Here is a 22,732-nt window from a genome sequence, read left to right on the forward strand (position 1 = left end):
GAATTTCTGGGGGAAATCTGCGTAAACAGTGAAGTTCTAAATTTGTCCTATCTGCATATATCTAGTTACATATGATAGCTCTACAGTCCATTTAAATCTCAGAGAACAATAATTCCCTGTCTATGCTAAATCATCAGATACATTATGAGATGATGTCCCTCTGTTATAAAGAAATATCTGCTCCTAACTGCAATCCTCCTCTACAGCATCCAACCATAATTCCCTGCTCTTCAAATAATATGTCCATATTACAAGCGCAATAACTGCAGTGGTGGTTATTTAGAAAGTCTGTGGAGGAGGATGACTGGGAGAAATGCTGATGGTGGGTGATAGAGTGAGGCAACGGAAGAGAAGGATGTTGGCTGGGAGCAATATTGTAGGATGAGGTGGTACAGTGTGGCAGAGGATGAGGAGTGAGGCAGAGGAGGGCAACAGGGAGTAGGCTTATCACTTCAGTCTACACTTTTTATTCCCATTTTTTTGGACAGTATGGCTCTCTTAAGAAAACAACCCATGAGTTAATTTGTCAGGCCAGAGATCAGCTATTCACTAGATGCAATAAGTGGACATTGAAGGTATAAGTTCTTGATGTGTGTGGTTCAATGAATCATGATAAATGTAGTCTGGAAGATCAGATGGAGTGCTGGCTGTAAACATAAACATTAACAAACTGCATGGCTGTCTGCTGAATGTGAGCTTAAAATGTAAGGAAGAGATAACAGAGGATTGGAAGGATCACATGTAGAGACAGCAAAATATTTGTGTGCAAGAATATCATTTTTAATAAAAGAAGGCAAAATTGCTATGACAATTGTTTTCTTTAGTCAAAGATTTTTTATGTATTAAAATAAATTAATTTCTCACTTTAAACTGAAGCAATAACAAATGTTTAGAATAAATGTAGTATAAATTAATAATAATTTAAGGCAGTTTGTTTTTTTATACCTTTTCTCAACAAATATAATTAATATAGTTCTAATCATATTACACCTAAGCTTGCTATTTAGAGTTTAATGCAAGATGATAATATTGTTTATTACTATTATTGTTATATTTCTACAGCTCGAACATGTGGATCAAATCTTCAAGGACCGGCAGGCATCATTACTTCACCTAACTATCCAGTTCAGTATGAAGACAATGCCCATTGTGTTTGGGTTGTAACAAGTACCGATCCAGACAAGGTATGTTTCTGTTATTTTTTATTAGATATCTATTTTAAGTAAAGAAAAAATGATTTCAATATGGAAATTGTTTACCTTTATATTTCTTGAGCTAACCATGCCTTGTATTCCATACCTCTAAAGTTTAAAGTGTGCCTCTGAGAACCTTTTATACATACAGCTCAAGTCCAGTAAGACAGGACCTTGCCCATGGACCAATCCGGAGCTGCCATATCACCAGAGCAGCTGAAGACCGACCACCAATGAGACGTTGCCACATCACAAGTGTGCTCAGTAGGGTGATCTCTGGACTTAGTATCCAGAGTGTTCGCTCATTACTGACTACTGCTGGCTACCATAGGCTTGGCTGAAGAGCCAGCAGTAACCAGACAAATAGCAAAAGCCTGAGCAAGATGCTGGGATCGACATCTATGCTCAGCAGCACCCACAGCAATCAAAGCAGAATGGTAGACCAAAGATGAGGGCAATGCAGGGGATTTACTCCATGCAGTGGGAGAATCCCAGCGCCTAACACTAGCTCTGCCATTTCTTGCAGCAAAAAGCCTCAGTAAGAGCTTTGTGGATACTGTGCAAAAAGAAAGCAGAAATTTGAGATTATGTCCTTAACCCTAATCAAAATCTGCAGTAAATCTTCTGTAAAATTTCCACAGACTGCATTCAGATTTGTGAATGATTTTATTGCTTATTTGCAGCAGATGTAACCCTTAGGCCGGGGTCACACTAAATGTACGGAAAATTGGTGCGTGTCTACCTGCTGAGAATCGCACAAGTGTTCTCCATTTGGTCATCCGTGTGTAAAGCATTTGAATGCAATGATGCAATTTTCTCACATCTATATATATAAACTCACTGAAAAAAACATGGGTCCCATATAATGATCAATTACAGTCAAATTTTGTATATACCCATATATTAAAAGGACTAGTAGGTGTATACTCCCAAAACATGTATAAACACAGAGAGAAATGGAGTTCCATACAAAAATATGATAAAAAGTAAGTAAACTTTATTGAAACATATAAAAGACATACAACAATATAAATGAAGAAAGGGCAAAAAAAAATTTTTCTCACATCTATGTATCCGTATGGCATCCATATGACATGTGTTTGACTTTACATTTCTCAATGCTTTTCCCCATTGAATTTAATGGCTCACTGGGCTGAGGAAATGAGGAAAATATCTGCGTATTTGTTGCAAGCTACACTGATGGTCCATGTGGTGTCCAATTTTTTCTCTGATTTGTAATGGTGAGACTCAGGTGATATATACAGTATATGCGTACAATCGCATCAATCACTCGCAAGCTGAATACGAAAAAAAAGGTGGTGGGAGCTGACCCATAGATTAACAGTGGTCTGAGTACAATGCGATGTTTTCTAGCATAGCACTCGTCCGTATTCTATGCCAGTGTGACCCCGGCCTTAGTATTATAAGGGATGAAATTGATCGTGAAAATCTGCAGCATAAAGGCTCATACCCATCTCTGTAGAGAAAAGGTCCTATATCTGTCCAGAAAAGTGGGACGAGTGTCATGCAATGTCATGGAATTTTCTTGCAAGTACAGTACAATGTGATTGTTAGCACCTAGCATCTGAATGACAATCGATAATTATATCGATTTTATATCACTGATGCCATTAAGCGCAGTGAAACATATTTCCCCTCCAGCACTTTACCAGTGACTTTGTCACAATATATATAGATTAGATAGATAGATATAGATTTAAATATGTGGTTGAAATGTATAATCAGTGCTTTGCCTGTATAGCTTACTGTACATGTATTTTATTAATAAATTAAAAAAAATTAAAAATGGTGTGACGTCCACCCAAATTTTGTTAACCAAGAGAGAGAAAGCAGAGAGCTGGGGCACATGTTTATAGCTTAGAAAGCGGGTAATACTCATGGAGCTTCCCTGACTATTTATATCAACTCACAGCTGTATACTAAGCATTTACAGGTTATTAAAATGGATGACCATACAAAATTGTGTAGGTTCTCCCTATGATTATTAACCAACAAAAACTATGCAGACAGCTGTGGGCTGATATTAAAAGCGTAGGAAGGGACCATGGATATTGTCCCCTTCACACACTGAAAACATCAGCTCTCATCTGACCAATAAATGGCACATCCATAAGATGCGCCAAATCTGAAACTTAGCCTCGCTCTTCCCCCTTGCCCTGGTGCAGTGTGCAAATGGGTTGATAGTATTGGGAATTATGTCACCTTTATATTGTCAGGTAACATCAAGCCCAGGAGTTAGTAATGGAGAGGTGTCCCCATTACTAACCCCATAGACAAAGTGTAAAAAAAATACCCAGAATAAAGTCCTTTATTTGAACAAATGGCACAGACTCCTTTATTGACTCCAAATTAATAAAAAACAGTTATACACACCTTACGCCCAATCCACTGAAGCCAATCCTAATTAAGCCCAATCCCCTGTAAAAGAATTAAAATAATAAACAACCATATTCCTCACTTGCCTGCTGAGAAGATAATAATCCAATTTTCTCGCAAGGTGTCTAGGTCTACTACATACAGATGGCAGGCTGCAATGATGCCTACCATCCAACAGAAAGACTAAGCTGCATGTGCTTACTTAGCTCAGTGCTTCAGGGTGACATGTAAGTTCATATCCAATGAATTAGTTTCACCTCACTGATATCACCGCAAGCGTGAGAAAGTTCTAACTCTCGCGGTGCCATCAGAAAGGTCACAAATAAAAAAATACAAAGGTTCACATAATCCTCCTTGTGCCCCATTGAAACTAAGTCAATTGAAAAAAATAAAAAATATACAAATTTGGTATCACTGTATTCAGAAATGTCCGAGCTACCAAAATAAAAAATAAATTAATCTCATTGGTAAATGGCATAACGAGAAAAAAATACACTAGAAAACACTAGAATTATGTTTTTTGGTAGCAGCAACATTGCAATTCAATGAAATAATATTATATCTACTCCAAAATATCAAGAGAAATGTAAGCTCAGTGAGCAAAAAAAAACTCACAGCGAGCCCTAGGACCCAAATAATGAAAACAATGCAAAATTGGAAAATGGCGACATAAGTCTTAGGGTTGGTGGATTGCACTAAATAAATTTAATAAAGAAGTACAATCACAACCCGGGGTCCACCGTGCAGAGATGTAAAACTGCAGCTTGTGTGAACAATGGCGGAACACACAGCGAGTGATTGCTAACTCGCACTGAGTTACACGTCACTCAGTGAAGAGCACACAAAGCTGTGTCTGCTATAGAGCTGTGTCACTCACACAGTAACGAAACAGATGCTCTGCAATAGAGCTGTGTCACTCGCACACAGTAATGACAAGGTAGCTAGAAGGAATTTAGAGTGCACATAGGGTCTTATCTGAGATAAAGGGAATATTCGTGAGAGATAATATAAATTCACTCACCTATTATAGTTGTGTGAGACACAACCACTGCACTTAGCATTGGCAGCTGCTGCAAGCCCCGATGTGATGATCCTTTGCTAGATGAAGAGAATGGGGCATCAGACTGCGTTGCTCGCCTGTCAGGATAATGTACCAGGGAAGTCCAAGTAGATGTAATAGAGAATAGACTTAATTTCTATGCGTTTCGTGGCGATCACACCACTTCCTCAGGATAGTCTATACCTATAGACTATAGACTGTCCTGATGAAGTGGTGTGATCACCATGAAATGCATAGAAATACAGTCTATTCTCTACTACATCTACTTGGACTTCTCTGGTACATTATCCTGACAGGCGAGCAACGCAGTCTGATGCCCAATTCTCTTCATCTAGCCAAGGAGCACACATAAATGAAGCAGATATGAAGCTAAAAACAATCCCTGATAACCTCACAGGGGATCTCAGCCAACTAATGGGGTAAGTAGCAAACAGTGGTCGCACAGTCAGCAACAGCACTCAACCAACTCCTCTCCGGAGGCGCCAGAATTCTAATGGCTAGATGCCAGCTCTGAATCCATACAGACAAACTCCTCTCCAGAGGTGCTGGAATTCTAATTGCTTACCGCCGACCCAGAGCACATGCTGACAAGGACCACACTGTTGCAATGTCTTATTCACACATGGAAAGAGGTTGATACCAATGCACCGGCTTGCATCTCTGAGAGCCTTTTATACTTAAAGCTCAAGTCCAGTCAGACAGGACCTTGCCTGTGGCCCAATCCAGAGCTGCCACATCACCAGCAGTCATCAATGAGACATCGCTACATCACAAGCATGCTCAGTAAGATGATTTCTGGACTTAGTCTCCAGAGTGATCTCTCGTCGCTGCCTACCACTGTTACCATAGGCTTGGCTGAAGAGCCAGCAGTAACCTGATGAATAGCATGAGCCTGAGCAAGATGCTGGGACCGACGTCTATGCTCAGGAGAACCCACAGCTGCCAAAGCTGGATGGGAGACAGCAGATGCAGGCAAGGCTTGGGATCTAGCCCGTGCAGTAGGAGAATCCCTGCACCTAACAATAAGCATTTCTTTTTACAAATTTCGAAAAGAAATTTCACCAGTTAAATAAAAAAAAACTACTGAATATATCCTTGGTGTCTGCATACATATACTGACCCGGAGAATCATATTACCAGCTCAGTTTTATCATATAGTGAACATTCTAAATGAAAAACTCAGAAACAATTGTGGAATTGCATTTTTTTTTAACTTTCACTGCACTTTGAACATTTTTCCCATTTTCCAGTACACTACATGATAAATTCAATGGTGTCACTCAAACATACAACCCATTCTGCAAAAAACAAGCCCTAAATTGCCATATTGATGGAAAATTAAAACGTTATGGCTCTGGGAAGAAGAAGAAAAAAAAGCAACTGAAAAATAAAAAATTGTAAGGTCATGAAGAGATTAAAGCCAATTTACCATTTTTTAAACTCTGTCCATTGATGATACGATATATCAAATGATATATTCAGGATACAAGACTTTGTTGCACATTTTGCAATTATGAGCAGTCAACGATCATGTCTGTGCTTTTTTAAATCTTTGTTATATTTATTAATTGACTTCTTTGAGTGAGTCTAACATATTCCAAAGGGTTTTAGTGATAAATTGCTGAGGCTGTTAATTAAGTTTCTGAATTATGCTTTTAGTATCACCATCATTCTAATGATTTTAATAATACCACAGGTGCTGTGTTGTGTATAAATATGTGATTCTTCAGTATTTTGCATTAGTCTTTGCCTGATGAAGAGACCTGCGTAGTCTCGAAAACTTGCAATTTGTTTCCATTTTTTTTCAGTTAGCCATTAAAAGGTATCAAACACTAAGAACTCTCACATCTAAATATTGTTCTATCTACTGGCTAACACTGTACCAAGATATATATCTTTCCTGTAATAACACCACAGTCATTTTAGAACTACACTGATTAGGTGGAAATATTTCTGTAGCATCAACTGAAAACTCTGATTTTACTGATTCTTCATGAGAAACAGATTTATATTTTTCTTATATTTATGTTGTCGTAATTCATTTTACCATTTGGCAAATATTAGATTAATTAATTCATAATTGTTTATTGATTTGAATTTAAATCCACAGACTGAACACTAGTCTTAACAAGGGGTTGCAGGAATACCAGAAGTAGAAGGAAAAATTTCACCTATCGTCCCTTTGAAACTTCTTCATTTTGTTTGGAAAGGTGCAGGGGTGAATGGAATGCATAGAGGACAACGGCAGAATATCGCCAACCAACGCTTCAATGGGTCCTTAATGTAAGGAACCACTGAACTGCTGTCTGGTGAGAAACGACCTTTGTCCTCTTTGTATTCCTTTCACCATTTCACCCTGATGATTTAAGTTTCCAAACAAAGTAAAGATGTTTCTAATGGACAGTGATTGTGATTTTTCCTTCTACTTCTGGTGTAATGCTAACACTCCTGTCATAAACGTACCCTGAAGGTTCTAGCTTTCCCATGATCCCTTATTTTGCCTAGGAAATTGCAGGAAATGGTACCAGCACACAACTTCCTGGCATATTGAAATATGCTACACTGAATTCATTATGAGGTTGAGTTCACTTAACAAATTTGGTGCATATTTGTGTGCACTTTCTTTTACTTTGACAGAAATGTTACTCCAGTAAGAGACTGGAGTGATATATTCAGGTGTAAGAAATACCAGCACTATTCATGAATTTGATAGGTGGCAATAGATGTGCCCCATGCTGCCAAAGCTCCTCCTGATCTCCACCCATTTTGGATCAGCTGGCCAAATCTGGCATATAAACGCAAAAAGTTGCTAAATTTTCATTTTCTTGTAAACATTTTCATGAATGAGCCCCTTAGCATGTATTTATCTCTCATGTAGAAGTGCAAATTTGATAAAGGTAACTTCTGTTCTGAAGAATAAACTGAATGTGCTGTAAAAGAATCACTTACCAGTTATATTCATATCTGCATTTGAGGTTTTGTCAGGAGCTCTAGTCGCAGATTCCATCATAGTTAACAAAAAATTTGGTTTCAATCAGTCATTTTCTATCAAAATGACTGACACATGGACAGAAGTCAATAAATCCTATTATACCTCAATGGAATGGACTGGATGCCATTGCTTTTCATTGTGTTTTAAATAGAGCACTGTGTGTTTACAGAGCCTAAATGATAACTGCCCAAACATCTCATATTGTACAGCTTTTTTGTTCAAATCACTTATTATTTGCTTAATGTCTAATCATTAATAACTAATCCACTTAAAGGGGTTGTCTCAACTTTTTTCTTTAGAAGCACATTGCTCCCAGACCCAAGCTGCTTTTCAGGGGCAATGTGCTGCGTAGTAGATGCCTGCACAAGGCAATCTTGCCTTGCACAGGCGTGTACTATGGAGGACAGAGAATGAACTTTAATCCAATATTGCAGCCAGCATGAAGCCAGTGGGTAAGGAAAGGGTGAATCAAACACCCAAAAACCCCGCCTCTATGGCTGAAAATTGTTCCCTCCAAATTCAGGTGACAGAGTCCCTTTAATCTTTCTCCACCAGTTATACAATTCTATTGCTAGCTTATTTGTAACTCACAATCCAACCTGCTGTGAGAAAAGGATCAAGCCCTTTTTAATATGGTGATCTAGTATCTGCCAGTACTACCTCCTGTGGTAGGGCATTCCACAGTTTGACTACTCCAAGTGTAAAGAACCCTTTCTTATTTAGTTGCTACAATCAACTTTCCTTCAAACATAATGAATTTCCTCTGGTCTTTGTAAGCAATAAATCATGCTTCATTCACACATCCTATGTAACTGCTATTCATTCGTAAAATTGGGTAGGGATTGCAGAGATGGGCATACACTACCCGTATGGAAAGGTACAATGATTTATGTTACAAGAGGAAGCATGGCAAAATGAGAAATTCTCAAAATTCTACCTTGAAATTAAGGGAAAGTATAGAAAAATGATATTAGGCAGTGAAGACGGTGTCTGGTGGTGGGAATGAGCACAAACTTCTAATTGTCCCCCTTTAACCTAAGCTGAAACCAGATTTAGTTTTTTTTTCTTTCAAAAGGCATTACTAGAATGGCTTAGTCCTGGTACTAGAACATCTCATGCATGGAGGTGAGTCATAGTACTGAAATAAGATGCAATAATTAGCTAAACGGTCAGGATTTTTTGACAAATTATAGACTGACGAAATAGATTATTTTTTAACATTCATAAGTTGTGGCTGTCATGTACTAATAGGACCTAATCAGCTTAACTAATAAACCTGTACACCAAATTATCCAGTATATTGGTAAATGTATATATTTTATTTTAGCAGTCTATGCATTGCAGAGATTGGTTATATTGACATCAGTTTATTCGCATTAATAAAAAAAAAAGAAAAAACCTGTATCATGACAAAACATAAGTTTAGATATGAAATGGTCTGGCAAGATTTACTCATTTTCTTCTTTGTTCTGAATGTGGCATTTGTCTAATCTTGAAAAGAACAACAGGAAAATGTTAAATGATATATACTCATATTTCACTTATATGTTTGACTTGTAAAGTGGTTCTCCAACCTATGCAGAGAGTTTTCCTTAATGGCAGTATCTCAATAAAGTACTACTGCGTGTATAATTTAAAGGTACCTAGCAGTTTCCTCAGGTCCTCCAAACCACCACCATGTTTTATTCATCTCTCATCTTAACAAGCTTCTTTTAGTGAATTATTGATTTCTGCATATGCCCATAAAGCCATGTCTACTCACCCTAGCTTCATCAGTGAACTGCCAAGGAAGCGCTGACAAAGAAATTAGCCAGCTCTTACCTTTGACTCTAAAAATTTCATGGCTTACTGTGGCCTACATCACTTCTGCCTCCCTGGGCTTGTCAGAACGCAGTGAAGACCGGGAGCATACAGTACATCTGGCTTCACAGCACATTGCCCGGGAGGCAGAGATTAGGAAAGAGTCAGAGGTGATGATGCTCTTACAAATCATGTTGTTTAGACCCACAGAGGCTTGATAGCATTATTGGTGGGATGATTAATTATTCAGGGGAAAGCAATTTCTTCAATACTTGTCATTCACTAATTTTCATATTGTGACCCCAAATGCGGAAATCAATAAGTTAATAAATTGACTTTTTAGGAAGGGTATAAAGAAATTAATAAAACATGGTGGAAACCTTTGGAGCTTTGGAAAGTCAAGAAGTTCCCTTTAATGTTGCTGGAATGATGTGACTGTCAGGAATGAGCACATGATGTTGCTGTAATTTTGAGGTATTACCTAGAAGGTGTGTGTTTACGTGTGTTTGCAAGTGAGCATGGTTCTCGTCCATATGAGGTTGTGCAGTATGTGAACACATTGTCAGGCCATAATACTGGTCTGTATTTCAAGTTCCACGTATGGACCATTATGTAAGGTGGGACCAAGAAGCTCTTGACCTAAACTGCACATCCACTTACAGTATGTGTGAGCATGGGTGTCAAACCGGCCTCATGCAGAATGAGCTTTAGAGTGAAATGAAAATTGAATCAAGTAGCATATTCTCACTCTGGGTTTAAGGAGTTCCTGGATCTCAGATATGTACACAAAAGGAAAAGATGTACAGCAGAAAGTTGATATGGCATATCTTTCCATTACAATCATTGAGAGCTTTAACATAGTTTTGGTCTAATTTTTAAAAACCACTGTAAAATAAGCTGTGGTTTGGGGAATTGTTTTTTTTTTCCAAAACTATGTATCAAAACTAGGATATGTTGTTATATCTACTCTAATAGAAAGCAATTCAATAATGCCAAAACCGTATGACATTTTAAACATGTGACATTTTACCGTTAAATATCACACTTTTAAATTAAAAATGTCCTTTCCTTATGTACAGTTTAATTCATTTAGATTGATCGTAAATAATGAAACCATTTAAACATAAAAATATATTCAGATTCAAGTGTCATAGTACTCGTAGAGTCCTTTTTCCGAAGGATAGCGCAATATACATGTAAATCTATTCAAATCATATTGAGAGCCTGCCAGATTCTGAAATGGACTTTTAAATATTAACAAAGACAAAAGCACGACATGCTTAGCAAAATATAGCATGAATCTTTCCACACTTTTTACAATTAGCATTCAGTAATGGCATCGGAAGTCAGCTATGAATGTAATGTCAGGTTATGTAAAATGTAGGAAAACACAATCAAACCGAGAAATTCATATTTACATGCTGATAAATTATTAAACACAAGTTTACAATACCAATGAATAGAAATTCTAGTATTTAGTGGCCAATGCTATTGTACTGCAACATCTACTTTAATCTAGTACGCTCTTTTGCTATGCTCTTGAGGTTCCTACACATAAAACATCTTCACTCATTAAAATAAACTAATAGTTTTATTGGCTTCCTAACCAACAAAAAAGATTCTAGCATAGCATCCTGCAAGTACGATATGGGGCATCTTACAGGTTATATGTGCCTGATATTGGGAAATGTGCAAATTGTCTCTTCAGAGAATAAGATTTGAACTTTATTACAACCTATTGGATGTAGCAAACTTAAAAGTCAATATCAACCCTTTAATGAGCTGTGCTACATGACTTAGGATAAGAAGTCATACCAGTAACTCATTTGCGGCCACATGTTTCCGGGTCTTTGCCTTCTTCAGTGCACAGCAGGAAATTTGATTTGTAATTTAAGATTAAGTTCTGGTGCTCCCTTTGCCCCTGCAATGGCCATCTTGCAGGAGATTAAAATGAGAAATTAAAAGGAATATATTGATTGGTTTCTGTTATGCAATCTGAAGAAAGCATGATGTAGGGGTTACAACACAGATTTAGGAATGCCTCTCATATCAAGCTCCATGCTGTTTTTTGATTGTAAGATTATTTTAGCAAAGGTAGCTTATCATTGCAGGACTACAGAAGTGTATGCCAGGTTGTCTGACCACCCCCTTTGGTGATAAGCAACTCACTGTTTATATACATTCTACATAGAGAGCCTGGTGTGGGTGGAGTTTGCTTCCTCAGCTTTGCTGCATTGGTAAATCTAAAAACTTTGTGTCAGAAAAGAGTGAGCTGTGTGACACATCTTTGGATTCAGCTTATCCTTGCCTTCATCATGCTGCTCTTAAATGAGCTAGCAAAAACCTTCTGACACATTCCCTTTAATGACAGTTGGAGGCAGAGACAGCCCGATAAAGGGCATTCAATACAGTATCTATGTAATAAAAATATATTGTCACATTTACTGTCATTTTGTTACTAGACAGTTGGATAATCAAGACTGTTTCATAATTACTTTGGCAAAAGCAGAGACTCCAGTGCATAGCTTTTCTTACCACTCAAGAATGGATACTGAATATGGACATTTTTAATTAACCAACACTTGAGATGTGCCAGTAACAGGGAGTTTGAACTTGAAGTTGATATTGCTCAATTTTAAACCAGAAATGGCAACCTCCCTGGCCTCCCCGGTTATATTTCTAATGAAACACAAACTAATTTTGAAAAACTGAGAAGTCTTCTGCATACTTTTCCACCCAGGTTGCAGCCATTTCCCCTTCTCTTAGAGGGCCCATAGAACCTTTTTCCTTTGGGCCATTATGAAAAGCATTTTGTGCATTGCATTCAGCATCTTGGAAAAATCGCTAATTTTAGTGTTTATTATTTTGTCTCTATAAAATTTGTCAGGCTGACACAGAGATAATATTAATGTGTTTTAAGTTTCCATTTTAGGATTAGATTTGAGTGGCATAGAGATAGTAATTTTTTTACCCCTTTCTGACATTAGACGTGCTATCCTGTCGAGGTAGGGTGGGCCTGTATGACTACCGACGGGATAATACGTCATATGCGATCGGCCGCGCTCATAGGGGGAGTGCGGCCGATTACGGCCGGGTGTCAGCTGACTATCGCAGCTGACATCCGGCACTATCAAACATTATCGCAGTGTTCCAGTGGTATAGGGAAGCATCACGCAGGGAGGGGGCTCCCTGCGTGCTTCCCTGAGAACCCCGGAGCAAAGCAATGTTATCACGTTGCTGCGAGGGTCTCTTACCCCCTCCTCCCTGCAGCAGGCCCAGATCCAAAATGGCCACGGGGCTGCATCCGGGTCCTGCAGGGAGGTTGCTTACCAGCACCTGCTCAAAGTAAGCGCTGGTAAGACTGCAGGAGTGCACGTCAGATCGCTGATCAGCGATCTTACACTATGACATGATGCCCCCTGCCCCGGGGTAATGTTATAGTGTAAAAAAAATTATTCACATGTGTAAAAAAAAAAAAACTAAAATATATATATATATATATATATATATATATATATATATTGTTCCTATAAATACATTTCTTTATCTAAATGAAAAAAATAAAAGTACACACATTTAGTATCGCTGCATCTGTAACAACCTGACCTATAAAACTGTCCCAATTGTTAACCCCTTCAGTGAACACTGTAAAAAAAGAGGCAAAAAACAGCGCTTTATTATCATACCGCCAAACAAAAAGTGGAATAACACGCAATCAAAAAGATGGATATAAATAACCATGGTACCGCTGAAAATGTGATCTTGTCCCGCAAAAAATGAGCCCCATACAGCGTCATCAAAGAAAAAATAAAAAAGTTATAGTCCTCAGAATAAAGCGATACAAACATAATTATTTTTTCTATAAAATAGTTTTTATCGTATAAAAGCGCCAAAACATAAAAAAATGATATAAATGAGGTATCGCTGTAATCGTACTGACCCAAAGAATAAAGCTGCTTTATCCATTTTATCAAACGCGGAATGGTATAAACGCCTCCTCCAAAGAAATTCATGAATAGCTGGTTTTTGGTCATTCTGCCTCACAAAAATCGGAATTAAAAGCGATCAAAAAATATCACGTGACCAAAAATGTTACCAATAAAAATGTCAACTCGTCCCGCAAAAAACAAGTCCTCACATGACTCTTTGGACCCAAATATGGAAAATTATAGCTCTCAAAATGTGGTAATGCAAAAAATATTTTTTGCAATAAAAAGCATCTTTCAGTGTGTGACGGCTGCCAGTCATAAAAATCCACTTAAAAACCCACTATAAAAGTAAAACAAACCCCCCTTCATCACCACCTTAGTTAGGGAAAATTAAAAAAATTAAAAAATGTATTTATTTCCATTTTCCCATTAGGGTTAGGGCTAGGGTTAGGGCTAGGGTTAGGGTTAGTAACAAGTGACTGGCACACTCCGGACGTGTTGTGATGCAAAATAGGGGGTTTATTATACATACAGTAAACACAAACGTTTCGGTCGTAACTGGACCTTCATCAGTAAATTTTCTTATACAGATAGCGTGCACTTCCCTCTTAGCCCTTAACAGCGGTGACACCGCGTGGCTTCATATTTACTGGGTGGGTAAGTCCTGTGTACCATATACCTTCACCATCTAGTGGCTCACTAGCGCCATCTATGTCATATCATACCTATCCCTCCTGCAGATAGTGTCACCTGTGACACACTACCCTGCATCAGCAAATTGCTTCTACAACCTGGGATCTATATAGCTTCAGGCTTTCCTCTGGTATGTACCATACTCCTATATTATCTAGTAGCTCACTGGCACAATTTATATCATACCTATTTCCCCTGCAGATAGCACCACCTGGGACATACTCCCCTGCGTCTATGTACTGCTTTTACGACCTGAATTCTATATAGCTTCAGGCTTCCGGTATGTAACTATTTTACATGGCACCATAAGCCCTATAGTATTACGTATGGTCCATATAGGCACGTACAGGGTTATCTCTACATGCACTTTATTTTTCCCTTCAGATGCATCTTAGTTCTAACTTGTGGGGCTCCTCCAACATACTAGTAATCTAGGTAGGTTTACCTTTTCACCCATACCTCACGGTAAAGTGTGTCTCTCATCATCACCTTTTTCATACCTCCATCCCCTAGTTCCTTCTTCTTTCTTGGCGCGTCACCATACCTTCACGTACACGTTCAATTTTTTCCAGCATGAATATCTCGGAAATCTTGTTTGATGGTCCCCTAATGGGGTTATTACTCATTTCTGTATCATGACTTTTGTGTTGTATATACTTTTGTTTATTTTGATTGTGTTTTGTTTATGTTTATTTTCTGTATTTTGTTCCTTTATGCTTTGGATATCACTCTCTTTGTATATTTTCCTTTAGCACACTGATGAAGGTCCAGTTACGACCGAAACGTTTGTGTTTACTGTATGTATAATAAACCCCCTATTTTGCATCACAACACGTCCGGAGTGTGCCAGTCACTTGTTATTTACACATTGAGGCTTGGGAACCTATGACCGTGCACCTCCTCCCTTCGGCTGTGCTGAACATTTTCTATATTACTAGGGTTAGGGTTAGGACTCGGGTTAGGGCTAGGGTTAGGGTTAGGGTTGGGGCTATGGTCCAGGCTACAGTTTGGGTTAGGTTTGGGGCTAAATTTAGGGTTAGGGTTTGGATTACATTTACGGTTGGGAATAGGGTTGGGATTAGGGTTAGGGGTGTGTCAGAGTTAGGGGTGTGGTTAGGATTACCATTGGTATTAGGGTTAGGGGTGTGTTTGGATTAGGGTTTCAGTTATAATTGGGGGTTTCCACTGTTTAGGCACATCAGGGACTCTCCAAACGCGACATGGCGTCCGATCTCAATTCCAGCCAATTCTGATTTGAAAAAGTAAAACAGTGCTCCTTCCCTTACGAGCTTTCCCGTGCACCCAAACAGGGGTTTACCCCAAGATATGGGGTATCAGCGTACTCAGGACACAATGGACAACAACTTTTAAAGTCCAATGTCTCCTGTTACCCTTGGGAAAATACAAAACTGGGGGCTAAAATATAATTTCTGTGGGAAAAAAAGATTTTTTATTTTCACGGCTCTGCGTTATAAACTGTAGTGAAACACTTGGGTGTTCAAAGTTCTCACAACATATCTAGATAAGTTCCTTGGGGGGTCTAGTTTCCAATATAGGGTCAGTTGTTAGGGGTTTCTACTGTTTAGGTACATTAGTGGCTCTGCAAACGCAATGTGATGCCTGCAGACCAATCCATCTAAGTCTGCATTCCAAATGACGCTCCTTCCCTTCCAAGCTCTGCCATGCGCTCAAACGGTGGTTCCCCCCACATATGGGGTATCATCGTACTGACGACAAATTGGACAACAACTTTTGGGGTCCAATTTCCACTTTTACCCTTGGAAAAATACAAAACTGGGGGCTAAAAAATAATTTTTGTGGAAAAAAAAGATTTTTTATTTTCACGGCTCTGTGTTATAAACTGCAGTGAAACATTTGGGGGTTCAAAGTTCTCACAACACATCTAGATAAATTCCTTAGGGGGGGCTAGTTTCCAATATGGGGTCACTTGTGGGGGGTTTCTACTATTTAGGTACATTAGGGGCTCTGCAAACGCAGTGTGACACCTGCAGACCATTCCATCTAAGTCTGCATTCCAAATGGCACTCCTTCCCTTCCGAGCCCTCCCATGCGCCCAAACGGTGGTTCCCCCACATATGGGGTATCGGCATATTCAGGTCAAATTGTACAACAACTTTTGTGGTCCATTTTCTCCTGTTACCCTTTGTAAAATAAAACAAATTGGAGCTGAAATACATTTTTGTGAAAAAAAGTTAAATGTTCATTTTTATTTACACATTCCAAAAATTCCTGTAAAACACCTGAAGAGTTAATAAACTTCTTGAATGTAGTATTGAGCACCTGGAGGGGTGCAGTTTTTAGAATGGCGTATACTTGGTTATTTTCTATCATATAGACCCCTCAAAATGACTTCAAATGAGATGTGGTCACTAAAAAAAATGGTGTTGTAAAAATGAGAAATTGCTGGTCAAATTTTAACCCTTATAACTCCCTAACAAAAAAAAAATTGGTTCCAAAATTGTGCTGATGTAAAGTAGACATGTGGGAAATGTTGCTTATTAAGTATTTTGTGTGACATATCTCTGTGATTTAATTGCATAAAAATTCAAAATTGGAAAATTGCGAAATGTTCAAAATTTTTGCCAAATTTCCATTTTTTTCACAAATAAATGCAGCTAATATCAAATAAATTGTAACACTATCATGAAGTACAATATGTCACGAGAAAACAGTGTCAGAATCATCAGGATCTGTTGAAGCATTCCAGAGTTATAACCTCATAAAAGGACAGTGGTCAGAATTGTAAAAATTTGCCTGGTCATTAACCTGCAAACCACCCTGGGTGGTACAGGGGTTAAAATACATTTAAGCATATGTTAAAGAAATATGAATTTAAGGAATTAGAAATACTGTCACATTGTATATCTTATTTGGCTTTGTTAATATTTTATCCAAGCAAGCTTGAAATAAAACAATTTTACAGTGCAAACAAATGAAGCTAGTTGTGTTCTAGGTCATTTTTGGAATAAAAAGTAGAACATATGGAAATATAGCAGAACCAGCCACTATTGCTCTTATTTGCAGTAAACAGATTTTACATCCTTGAACTATCATACCAAATATATGTTTTTTCCCCTTTATTTCTAACGCATTGTGTGTTTTGCAGAAAAAAATAGAGAAAGTTATTTAAAAATGAACCTGAATTTTTTTCCCATATATAGTAAATAAGTTGTTATCAAGATATTTGGAATATACAATATTTTATCTTGATGAATGAATTTGCAATGTGAAAATGGAAATCAATTATGCAGTTCATTTTACCCTTTTAAATTTCCAGTAGTGAGGTAAAGGAATGCTTTTGTAAGAATGACATGTACAGTCATGGCCAAAAGTATTGACACCTCTGCAATTCTGTCAGATAATACTCATTTTCTGTTAAGGACTGGGGGAACGCACCAAGAATCAGATGTTATGGTATTAGGTGCGTTCGCAGTCCGAGGTCCACCGTGCAGGTAAAAGACCCTGCTGCTAGTAAGACGGACTATATGGCGGTACTAAGTATACACACATGGGTTAACTTCACCCTGCGTGAAGGAAGCGATCCTGTTGCGTCACAGGACCGCAGTACCGCACATAAAGCGCGAGCAAGAAGTCAGCGGACTCAACCCCTACACAGGATTGAAGTCCGATTAGACACTTGCTGGCACAACACCGCAACTGGGTGTGTCAGAGGAACATAAATAATAATATTAAGGCACAAGAGTGCATGCGGTGGCGCACTGACGGACGCCACTTACCACCCAGGCTTGGGTCAGGAAAGCGCAGAGCAAGCGCACAGCGCCGTACTGGCGGACACAGCAACTGGTAGCTGTAATGTGTGTTTCGTGCTGTTGGATAAGTCGGGCGCTAGATAGCAAACATACACCTTCTGCGAACAGACATTCAATAGGGAGGGTTATTTAAAGAGCGACTTTCACTCACAACACACACACATATTTACAAGACAATACTAGCGCATGGCCGTGCGGTCATGCGCAGTTTATATAGCTGCAGCACAGGAAACAGCTACAGAAGTTTTGCCCTTTCAGGACCTGCCAAAAGGACCAATGGGATGTGCTGCAGTACCTGAGCATGTGACTCTCGATCTCCAACGGGAGATCCTGCCCTGGGCATGCTCAGACAGAGAAAAGCAGGACTTAGATCCAGAAACGTCCACTCGCCGCTGCCCAGCACTGGCTTCAATGGCAGAAGCAGGAAAAGCAGCAGTAACTCTTCGCACAGAGTCAGACTGAGCGAGACGCTGGGATCGACATCCCTGCTGAGCAGACTCCACTGCGGCTGGAGAAGAATGGGAGACCGCAGCGGAGACGGATCGAGATTCCCCCTGTGCAGCAGAGGAAACTCAACTCCTAACATTACCCCCCCTCCTAGGGCCCCCCCCTCCTTGGGCCTCGCTATGTTCGAAGGCAGCAATGAGCTGCGGGGCCCGAATGTGCTCAACAGGCTCCCAGGACCTGTCCTCGGGGCCATAACCCTTCCCGTCTACCAAATAAAATTTTTTGCCACGTACCACCTTGAACCCCAAAATAGCGTTCACCTCATAATCGTCCGTAGACGAACCCGATGTCCCAGCAGATGACTCGGAAAACTGGGACATATACACAGGTTTCAAGAGGGACACATGAAAGGTGTCGGTGATACCCAGGCGTGGCAGAAGGGCCAAACGATAGACCACAGGATTAACCTGCTCGAGGACCTTGAATGGGCCCAAGTAGCGAGGAGCAAATTTAGTGGACTCAACTCGCAGCCTGATGTTACGGGCGGAGAGCCACACTAAACCGCCAGGAGCAAAGGTCGGGGCAGGGCGCCGATGTGCATCGGCGGAGGACCTCATTCTCTCCTTCGAGGCCCGAATGGCATCCTGAGTGCGGTCCCAAATGTCCCATGCCTCCACTGCCCAGTCTGCCACCCTGGAGTCAGCAGAGGACACGGGCATAGGCACAGGAACCCGCGGATGCTGGCCGTAATTAAGGAGGAAAGGAGTCTGACCGGTGGAGTCGGCTACAGCATTATTAAGGGCGAACTCTGCCCATGGTAATAAAGATGCCCAGTCATCCTGCCTGGCAGAAACAAAATGTCGTAGATATGTGACCAGAGTCTGATTGGCCCTCTCTACCAACCCTTTCGTCTCGGGATGATATGCGGAAGAGAGATTTAACTCAATGCTGAGAAGACGACAAAGCTCTCTCCAGAACCGAGACGCAAACTGGGGACCCCGGTCACTGACAATTTTGTCTGGCATGCCGTGTAGGCGGAAGATGTGTCTTATGAACAACGCTGCCAAGGCCCGTGCAGAAGGTAACCGTGGGAGCGGCACCAAATGCACCATTTTCGAGAAATGATCGGTAATAACCCAAATGATGGTACAGCCGCGAGACTTGGGCAAACGCACTACAAAGTCCATCCCGACCATCTCCCAGGGCCTGTCTGCCACCGGCAAGGGATAGAGTAACCCAGACGGCCGTTGTCGAGGAAACTTGTTTTTGGCGCATGAGACACACGCCAGAACGTAATCTCTGACATCTCGGAGCATATGCGGCCACCAGTACGTCCTCGCCAGCAGCTCAGATGTCCTTTTTGTCCCAAAGTGTCCACCCACCCTGGAGGAATGAGCCCAAGAGAGAACCTCCGGTCGCAAATTTATGGGCACAAAAGTCTTGCCCGGAGGCACAGACTCAAGCGACACCGGAGCCACGGTTCTCAAGCTCTCAGAAGGAACAATAAGCCGAGGCTCTCCTTCCTCCTCCTCAGATGACACAACAGAGCAAGAAAGAGCATCAGCTCGAATATTCTTCTCCCCAGCGAGATAATGGAGGGTGAAGTGGGATCGGGAGAAGAATAAGGACCATCCGGCCGGGCGAGAATTTAGCCGCTGGGCTGTTTGCAAATAGAGCAAATTTTTGTGGTCTGTAAAAACTTGAAAGGGAAAACCAGCCCCCTCCAAGAGATGTCTCCACTCTGAGAAAGCCAATTTCATCGCTAGCAACTCCCTGTCCCCGATGGAATAATTCCTCTCCGCTGGTGTGAAGGTCTTGGAGAAGAAGAAGCACGGATGCTTCCGACCTTGAGCATCCTTTTGGAAGAGGACTGCTCCAGCACCAACGGAAGAGGCATCCACCTCCATTATAAATGGCTTATCGACATCGGGACGATGTAGGATGGGAGCACTAGCAAAATGAGACTTAGTAGAAGAAAAGGCCTTGGAGACCTCTTCAGACCACACTTTGGGATTTGCTCCCTTCTTGGTGAGGGCTACCAAGGGAGCTACCAAAGTTGAGAAATGGGGAATGAACTGTCGGTAATAATTAATGAACCCCATAAAGCGCTGCACCGCTTTAAGTGAATGGGGTTCTTGCCAGTCCATCACAGCCTGTAGTTTGGCAGGATCCATAGCCAATCCCTGGGCAGAGATGATATAGCCCAGGAAAGGTAAAGACTCCTGATCAAACACACACTTCTCCAACTTTGCGTAAAGAGAGTTTGCCCGTAAGAGGTCGAAGACTCTGCCAACATCTCTCCGGTGGGAGTCAATATTTGGAGAGAAGATGAGAATATCATCCAGATAGACTACGACCGAGGTGGAAAGCATATCCCGGAAGATGTCGTTGACAAAGTCTTGGAAAACGGCTGGGGCATTACAGAGCCCGAAGGGCATCACCAGATACTCATAGTGCCCATCTCTGGTGTTAAACGCCATCTTCCATTCGTCCCCCTCACGGATGCGAATCAGGTTATAAGCTCCCCGCAGGTCTAATTTGGTAAATACCTTAGCTCCCCGTAGCCTATCAAAAAGCTCAGAAATCAGGGGCAGCGGGTACTTATTCTTAACGGTGATGGCGTTAAGACCCCTGTAGTCTATACAGGGACGCAACTCTCCATTCTTCTTCTGTACGAAGAAGAACCCTGCCCCTGCTGGTGACACTGACTTCCTAATAAACCCTCTTGCCAAATTCTCCTGGATGTACTGGGACATAGCCTCCGTTTCCGGGAGAGAGAGGGGATAGACACGTCCCCGAGGAGGTTCTGCTCCAGGCAAGAGATCTATAGGACAGTCATAGGGACGGTGAGGCGGAAGGGTCTCCGCGGCCTTCTTGGAGAAGACGTCTGCATAAGACCAATAGTATTTGGGGAGAGTAGAGAGATCTGCGGGCATCTCAGTGGTGGAAACCTGAACGCACTCTTTCACACATCTGCCCTTACAGGATTCACTCCAACCCAATATCCTCCCATAGGTCCACTCAATATGTGGGGAGTGGAAACGGAGCCAGGGTATTCCCAGCAGAATCTCATCCATTCCCTCGGGAAGGACAAGAAGGGAAATAATCTCCTGGTGGGATGGGGACATGGCTAACGTGAAAGGGACAGTCTGATGTGTGATCTGTAGCGGAAGTGTCAACCCATTCACCACTCTAACGGTTACTGGTTTGGCAAGCATAACCAGAGGTATTGCGTGGCGCAGAGCAAAAGCAAAAGACATAAAATTTCCTTCTGCTCCTGAATCCACACAAAGCTCTACTGTAAGAGTGGATGTGCCTAACAGGATTGTCCCTTTAAAGGACAATTTGGAGGAAAATGCCGCTGTGTCCAGTGAACCTCCTCCAATGGTCACTAGACGCGATCGTTTTCCCGACCGCCGTGGACATTTATTAGCGTAATGTCCCGGTTGCTGGCAATTTTTACACACCACAGGTACTCGAGCGGTCTGAGACCTAGGTCCCGCTCGAGAAACCTCCATGGCCTCATGGGAGTCAGACGCCATAACAGGAGATTCTAGAGGTTTGGCAAAGGTGGGAGCCAGCCGAAACCTCTGCCTACACTGGGTCCGCTCCAACCTCCGCTCGTTAAAACGGAGATCGATGCAGGTAGCTATAGTAATAAGCTCCTCCAGTGTGGCGGGAATCTCCCTGGTGGCCAAGGCGTCCTTTACATGATCTGCCAGTCCTTTCCAGAACACCGGAATAAGGACTTTATCCGGCCATTCCAGCTCAGAAGCTAGAGTCCGGAATAGGATGGCGAACTGGCTGACCATGGACGAAGCCTGAATAATTGCCAACAATTGGAGCGCGGTATCGTGGGTGACACGGGGTCCCAAAAAGACCTGCCTCAGAGCGTCCAGGAAGATAGGAGCACTCTGTACCACATGATCACCACGTTCCCAAAGCGGTGTTGCCCACTCCAACGCCCTGCCCGACAAAAGAGACAAGATGAATCCCACCCTCGCCCGTTCCGTAGGAAAACGTGCAGCCAGCAGCTCGAGATGTATGGAGCACTGGCTCACGAATCCCCGACATAGCTTACTGTCACCAGCAAACTTGTCTGGAAGCGGGAGACGGGATAAGGTTGGAGCAGGGGTGGCAGCGGACAAACTGGCTGCAACTGCACTTGCAGCCTGAACAGCGACAGCAGTAACGTCCACAGCTGAGGTTGCACGCTCTAGAGCCGCCAACCTACCCTCCAGCTGTTGGATGTACCGCTGTGAACGCTGATCGTGCATCATTACTAGCCAGACCTTGGCGCTAGTATTCTGTTAGGGACTGGCGGAACGCACCAAGAATCAGATGTTATGGTATTACGTGCGTTCGCAGTCCGAGGTCCACCGTGCAGGTAAAAGACCCTGCTGCTAGTAAGACGGACTATATGGCGGTAC

At 41.4% G+C, this 22,732-nt stretch overlaps 1 protein-coding gene and 1 long non-coding RNA gene across 2 annotated transcripts in view; both read left to right on the plus strand.

Annotated features, from left to right (window-relative positions):
• CSMD1 (CUB and Sushi multiple domains 1) overlaps window positions 1-22,732 on the plus strand; it is a 3,308,788-nt gene that overhangs the window by 2,125,571 nt on the left and 1,160,485 nt on the right. The window contains exon 10 of the mRNA XM_069726899.1: window positions 1,063-1,184. Within this exon, the coding sequence (XP_069583000.1) occupies window positions 1,063-1,184 (122 nt within the window). The remainder of the gene's footprint in view (window positions 1-1,062; window positions 1,185-22,732) is intronic.
• Window positions 14,314-14,897, plus strand: LOC138680764 (uncharacterized). Its single transcript, XR_011321762.1, has 2 exons — window positions 14,314-14,344; window positions 14,449-14,897. It is a non-coding gene; the product is annotated as an uncharacterized lncRNA (long non-coding RNA).

The sequence above is a fragment of the Ranitomeya imitator genome, chromosome 5 (assembly GCF_032444005.1).
Source record: "Ranitomeya imitator isolate aRanImi1 chromosome 5, aRanImi1.pri, whole genome shotgun sequence".
NCBI lineage: Eukaryota > Metazoa > Chordata > Amphibia > Anura > Dendrobatidae > Ranitomeya > Ranitomeya imitator.